The sequence below is a fragment of the Nansenia antarctica genome (assembly GCF_963989245.1).
Source record: "Nansenia antarctica genome assembly, chromosome: 1".
NCBI lineage: Eukaryota > Metazoa > Chordata > Actinopteri > Argentiniformes > Microstomatidae > Nansenia > Nansenia antarctica.
In genome coordinates this window covers 11,660,113-11,667,612 of record NC_137674.1, presented here as the reverse complement: position 1 = coordinate 11,667,612, position 7,500 = coordinate 11,660,113, and the positions used below count along the sequence as shown (strand labels likewise).

Below are 7,500 nucleotides of genomic sequence, written 5' to 3'. Positions count from 1 at the left end.
CTTCATGTTGTTTGATGTTGGAGCATCAGTTTAGAGCGAAAAAGACCATGCAAACTGCTAACGGGCTTGGATGCTAGGAGGATTCAAATGTCAACAACATGGCTTTAAGCTCCTCCATAAGCTGGGGAGGGGGACGTTTGTTGTTGAGCACCACATTTGAATGACACACTTCTATCTACTTCTATCGACTATTAAGCCGTGAGGGGTCATTTGACCCCTGTGAGTGAAATAAATGTTTTTATCTTTGCACTCAATTTCAGGACCCTCCTTTCTAGGACTTTTCCTATATATGTGCGTTCTACCATGAATGGACTTTATTGGGACTACCACCCAGTATCCTAACATTTTCACATCAGGATAAGATAATATAAAGCTATTTTGCTGTTTTTCTGTGTAGGAAGCAGGCTAATTTACAAGCGGCCAACTAGTGGCGTAGCATTGAAAAAGACCCCCAAGGCGGCTCTTTTAGTAGGTAAAAAGCGTTTCTAGTGTCAAGGGGAAATACTGTTGTGTTCACCCCCTCCAGTTGTATACTCAGCACTAGATGAAAAATAATTTCAAATACGGTATCTACACATACAGTGTGTAGATACAGGCCACACGGCAGGGCTACAGTTGTGTATCTCCAATATACACACGCTTAGGCGACTCCTAGGTGAGAGTAAAGCTTTACTGAACCGATGGCTGGCCAGTGAGAGATGCCACACCTGTAACTGAGCCGTCTCTGGAGGTAGGACGCAGGGCCGTAAACCTAGCCTGGTGCTGAAAGCTTGGCTAACCTGCTCCGCATACAGCCTGGGTTAAATGATAACCTTGAACAGGGGGATGGTCGCACTCTTTATCTGGTCCTCACACAGACTGGCCTATTGTCGTCGTCGTCATCGCCTCCCCCCCCCCTCAAAACCCCCCTCCAACCTATCCGAGATGGGATAAAGGACACCTTTCAGCGGCTCTTTGACGGCGAAGAGAGCCCCCCCCCCCTCCCTTACACCTGATAAGTGATACCTGTTAAGTTTTATGGCCTGGCTGGCTGCTCTCAAAGCGGGGGGTGTAGTAGGGGCAGACTGGGTTATGAAGACTCCACACATCACGCCTCAGGTCTCAAATGGAAGGATAAGGAAGGATATAAGGAGGATGGGGAGACACAGCTGTAGTAGTATAACCTTTCTCACATCTGCAGAGACTCGATAAATATAGTGGGGTTTAACAGCTCTGAAGAGACTTTACAGCTCTGAACACTTTCATACTACAGTATGCCTTGGAGTCTAGGAACAGTGAATCAGTTTCATGTCAGTCTGGTTCGGCTTCAGTCAGCACTCTGGCTGGGTCAGTGCAGTGCTTACTTGTTGGAGCTGGTACAGTGGGCGTAGATGCGTAGCTTGTCCCGTATGACCCTCCCTGGCCGCGGTTTCCTCTGTAGGCCAGCGACCTGCACAGCTAGAACCCTGGGACCCACCAGACGCTTGAAGACCAGGGAGAACCAGTAGTCCTGCAACACCAACACACACACACACACACAAGTATAAGACACAGGACACAGAGTGTAACACCAACACAGAGACACTCACACACACACACACACACACACACACACACAGACACAGACACAGACACACACACACACACACACACACAGACACAGACACACACACACACACACACACACACACACACACACAAAAGTAAACCGAGTTGAAATGGTAAACTCAGTCTTCAGTTCAAAACCCCCAACCCTGCTGTAGAATAGCTAACTTTTCTATATCGTAAAATGTTTACGAGACATGTGACAGTCACATGTGCTGGCAAGCCAGCGGTTGCAAGTTTGAGATTCGGTTAGAATCTTGACATCTATGTCATTGGTGCCGTGACATGGATACGCTGTATCGGCTCAGCTCGACGGCTGGGCTTACGGTGGTGTTGTGACTTTAGAGGGGTGAGGGTAAGCCAGTTAAGATGGTGAAAACACTCTCCTATGCCTGATTATTATATCTATTCTGACAAGAATAGAAACAGTACTTAACCCTGCACCAGTCTCCTGGTTCCCAGGTAGGTAACAGGTACCCACATCAACATGAATCACACATCCTTAATGCATTTTTTTACATTTACATTTTTAGCATTTAGCAGATGCCTTATTCCAAAGCGACTTACAATCATACATTTGAATACTAAGCATGTGAATCAGCAATCCACCATTCGTTGCAGGAAGAGTAATCTAGCTCGGGCCCGGGGCCACTGATAGAAGGAAAAACCTTCTCCCTTTCGCCTTCTACTAAAACCTTTTATTTTTATTTATTTTTTATTTTATTTTATTTTTTACTGGTTTAACTGAGAAACAGTACAAGTCGGGCAATAGAAGTTCTTAGGGACACAGTAGAGGGGAAAGCGGGTGTCTTTAGGAGACGTAGTGGTGAGGGTCAGAAGATGTCTCAGGAGGAGCAGTTAAGATGTAACCTGAAGAGATGGGTCTTCATGCTGCTTCATGACAGTATTCATCCAAATTGACATTGAAAAACTCTAATAAAAAAAAGTCTGAAAAGCAAAAAACGATGTGTGAGTGTTCTGTATCAACCATCAGTGCTGCCCAGACTAGATGAGATACTTATGCTGCCAGATCCAAACTGAGGCCTCTCTCATGGATTGAAAGTGACACTGAAATATATAATATTGGATTTCACTGTGGGGAAATGTCACTAAAGGCTTTGTTTTGTTAATCTAGCTTCTGGATGGATTTGTATATCAAACAGACAACTACAATAGGTTACTTCCATGGGGGAAAAAGAAAAGAAACGCAATATGTGTTTGTTAGTTAGTTAGGAATATGAATATGGCATGCTTCAAGAAAGGTACATCCAAATCAATGCTAACATGCATGATACAGTGCTCTGGACTGGTGTTCCATATTGGAATAAATCTTGACAAACTCCAGGGACAAATCCTATATGTCATATAGTTGCACTCTCCCTGGTCTCTCCCAGTCCACAGATTCAACACCTCACAGAGAGGTTCTGAACCACATGTGTTCGTCAGGAAGTTCCCAGGCAATCCTGCATATGGCAACATTTAAGGGCTTCTTTTTTCCACACAGGCTTTAACTTAATTTGCTGTTCAGGCATTGGGAGTACAGAGTACAGTAGAGAACTGTACAGTCTGGTCCATAAGCAGAGAGGGCGACACAGCCACAGATACTATTATTTTATTAAAAAAACAAAAAACAATGAACAGTTCTTCGAGCCCTGAAGCACTGCTTGTAGTTTGAAGAGCTTCATTCCTGTGAGATGGATAGAGATGATGCTATCCTTCATTTGAGAGATATTTTTTTTATAAAACTCATTTTTTTAGCTTGTATTTCACTCAGATTAAAATGAAAGCTTCCTGTATACTATTAATACAACGCATCTCCTATTCTACAATGCATGATGGAGGTGGAGCGTGTTCCCAGCTTTACGTTTCTAGGGGTCCACATCTCTGAGGACCTCTCTTGGACCCTTAACACCTCTCCCTTGGTCAAAAAGGCGCAGCAGCGCCTATACTTCCTGAGGAGACTGAAGAAAGCCCAGCGCCCAGCTCCCAGGATCCTGAGCCACTTCTACCGCTGCACCATTGAGCGCATCCTCACAGTGTGGTGTGGCAACTGCAATGTGTCCGACCGGAAGGCCCTGCAACGGGTACTGAAAACCGCCCAGCGCATCATTGGCACCAAACTCCCTTCCATCGAGTCCCTCCAGGCAACCCGGTGTGACAATGACAATACTTTGATGGCTGCACATCCCTGGTTAATGTGATCACTCTATAACCTTTGCACTACTGATGTTTACATTACTCCCTTTGCTCGTACTGTACATTGCACATTGCACATGTTTCCTGATATAGCTCCTTTTATACTTATACTTTAGATTAGATACATTAGATACTGTACATAAACTACCTCGCTGTACTAGCTACCTAACTGTACATAGCTCATAACTGTATATAGCCCATAACTGTAAATACCTCTAAACTAAACTGATGTTTACAATACTACCTCTGTGCATACTATATATTGCATAGTCACCGATCACTACCATTCTTGTTCTATTTATGCCCTTTATATCACTATTTGCACTTTTGGTTGGATACTAAACTGCATTTCGTTGTATAGTACTTGTACTCTGCGATGACAATAAAGTTTAATCTAATCTAATGATGATACATCCAACCGGCTTTCAACAAATAAGGAAGCGATCCACACATGCCTCAGTCAATTCAATCAAGACAATCGTACAGACCATCCCTTGCCTGTTGGTCGAAAATACTATGGATTTTATGGCATTTAGACACATTTTAGTCTAGTTCTACAGTATTGCCATGAACATATCTTATCTCTTAACATATCTTGCACACCTGCCTCTGTTTCTTGAATAAGGACTAGATTGATTGGGTGGTTTACACAGGATATATGATAATGTATTTGATTTAGTAAGTGAGAGAGTTGGAGATGTTGGAGACCTGGTATGGCTTCTAGAGAGCTGCGATAAAGAGTGATGGTCTATCGCCTACACTACACCTCACAGTTCTTCCCGGTCAGGTTTCGCGGTCCATCATTTCCCCAAATTGACGCCACGTGTTGTTGCTTGTGTAGATTCCGCTATATGGATCAGGAGAAATCTACTGGCCTCAATCCCAAAGGCATTGGAAACATTAGCATCATCTTCCAGTACTGAGGTGGAATGAAAGAAGCGTTCTCTGATGACATACAGTAAGCCTGTCTCTCTCTCTTCTTGGTGGGATGCCAACGAGGCAGGTGCACAAACTACTCACTCAATCTCACAAAACAAAGCCTGCGGAATACAGCCAAACTCAATACATCGTGGAGCAATCAAGCCTCAACATCTAGTGAGAAGGGAGGGGGTGGAGGGACACTGACAGACACACACACACACACACACACACACACACACACACACGCACGCACGCATGAGTTGGAAGGAGGAAGGTGTAGGCATAGAGGAAGGACCAGGGAACAATTAACCTTCAACATCTACCTGAGCAGGTTAAATTAGAGTCAGACCCCGTGGTTGAGACCTAGTTAATTCCCTAGCCTTCCTGGATCAAAGTGTTAGGAGGGATGTGTTGACCATTAGTTCTCACTGTTTCTAATTAACTCTATTAGTAGAAGGGTTAACTGCGGGCAGTCGGCTGTAATTAGGGCCACATATCAAAGCAATGAGACAACAGGCAGTAAAAACTAACACAACAACATGTGAGGAGAAGGGAATGGCATCGTCTCAGGCCAAAAAATAATAGAAGAAAGGTTTGGTACACTTCACTTGCGTGCAGAGCAAACTTGCCTGAGGAGATCGGAGGACATGTATTGGCTCTCTATGCTAAGCCAATGAGCGCAAGCTTTAGCTCAGTGACTAATATGGTTTTAAGTCACAGAGTATGAGGTGGGTATGATACTATGGTCAAATGATTATCAGGATAGAGTGGCACAGTGTATGTCACACAAAATTACACAGGGACCCAACTTCTTGCTTTCATGCACGACTTTACCTTGTATGCTTTTACTTGTAAACAATAATAGTAGGATGATTTTAGAATACTCCAAGACACTATGCACCCTGATGTTCTGTATATGAAACTATTCTGATATAGCCCCGAAATGGCATATTCCCCTGAATAGAAATACTAGAGAGTAAATAATTGCCATAAACACATTGTAAACACACACTTTGGCCAGAGATGGCAAGTTTATTCCCAAAACTGGAATGCATAACTTCAGTCATAGCAACTTCTCAGTCAGATAGAGAGGGAGACACTGCCTAGAATGTGCCAGAGACTGGGGAGGTATACAGCACCCTAACAGTTGTGTAGAGAGGGAGGGAGAGAGAGAGAGAGAGAGAGAGAGAGAGAGAGAGAGAGAGAGAGAGAGAAAGAGAGAAAGAGAGAGAGAGAGAAAGAGAGAGAGAGAGAGAGATGGTGGGAAGAAGAGAACGACCATCTTTTGTTTCTTCTCCATGGGCATGTTATATTGTGCCAGTTATACAGCAGTCAAAAGGGTATACGTTTACATACTGTGGATTTCTTAATCCTCAAAATGTGATAAAAACGTTTGAGTATACATTATTTAACCTTGTTAATGTTACTCGCATATTACTAAAATGTATATTTATCTATTTTTGTTTGATATTTTTACGCTTTATTTATATTACTGTACAATCCAGAACCATAGATTAAATATTAGGCTCACAAATATGAAGACGTTAAATGATATGTTAACATGATACATAGCCGATAATGTAACAATATTAGACACACAGAATGAAAACATAAATATATATATCTCTCTCTCTCTCTCTCTAACTTGTATTTACGTAAATAGGCAAGATTTTAAAAGAAATATGAATTTCAACTGTGAAATGGTCTAACGCTGACTGACAACTGGCAATGTGAAGACAACCTTTATTTTCAAACCATGATAAACAATGTTACTATGTTGGATGATGACCAGCAAATGACAACCATTAACCAACATGGTATGATGGTGTTAACACATTCTAGTGTGCAACATTTGGTTTTAACGTTGTCCCATAGTCATCTTCCATTGTCTCAACAACATTTTACATACAATTATACAATGTTTGGATTTAGACATTTCGGCGCCATTCTGTCATGACCGATATACAACCAAAAAACAATATCAATACAATGTTGTTTTTCCTAAAATGCCCATGGGGTTGGAGCAGCAGAATTATTTTGTGAGAGAAGATGTGTACTATCATTCCATCTCATGTCAGTAGCTCTTTATTCTCCGAGGAACCTCTCTGCCCAGTGTGGAACATGGCCATGACCGACAGAAACTGAATAAAGATCCCCTCGGACATCCAAACCTTGTCTATTTCTGCCTCACACTTTTAGCTGTTTACCAAAATATATTCAAGTTACAGTTATATAATGACTGTGGGCGTAAAGTGCAGACTCTCAGCTTTAATTTGGGGGTATTCACATCCGAATTGAAGGAAAGGTTTAGGAATTAACATACTGCGAAAGCAAACCAGGAGGTTTTTTAAGGCAAAGAAGTGGAATATTCTGCAATGGCCGAGTCAATCACCTCATCTCAACCCGATCAAGAATGCATTCCACTTGCTGAGGAATCCCAGCATTTGGTGATGTCCATGGGTTCCAGACTTCAGGCAGTCATTGCTTGCAAAGGAATCTCGGCAAAGTATTAAAAATGAACATTTTATTTATGATTATGTTAATTTGTCCAATTACATTTGAGCCCCTGAAAATTGGGGACTGTGTATAAGAATGGTTCCAATTCCTAAATGTTTCATACAATATTTCGGTTCTACCCCTTGAATTAAAGCTGAAAGTCTGCACTTCAATTGCATCTCGATCGTGTCATTTCGTAACTTCAAATCCATTGTGGTGGCGTACAGAGCCAAAATTATGGAAATGGTGTCACTGTCAAAATATTTCCGGACCTAACTTTATCACCAGGGGAAGGATGATAAA

The 7,500-nt window shown here is 42.3% G+C and overlaps 1 protein-coding gene across 1 annotated transcript in view; it reads right to left on the bottom strand.

Moving 5' to 3' along the window:
* The window catches only part of hpse2 (heparanase 2), a gene marked incomplete at both ends in the record, with an annotated part of 77,121 nt that overhangs the window by 10,592 nt on the left and 59,029 nt on the right, over positions 1-7,500 (bottom strand). The window contains one exon of the mRNA XM_080528100.1: positions 1,344-1,489. Within this exon, the coding sequence (XP_080384226.1) occupies positions 1,344-1,489 (146 nt within the window). The remainder of the gene's footprint in view (positions 1-1,343; positions 1,490-7,500) is intronic.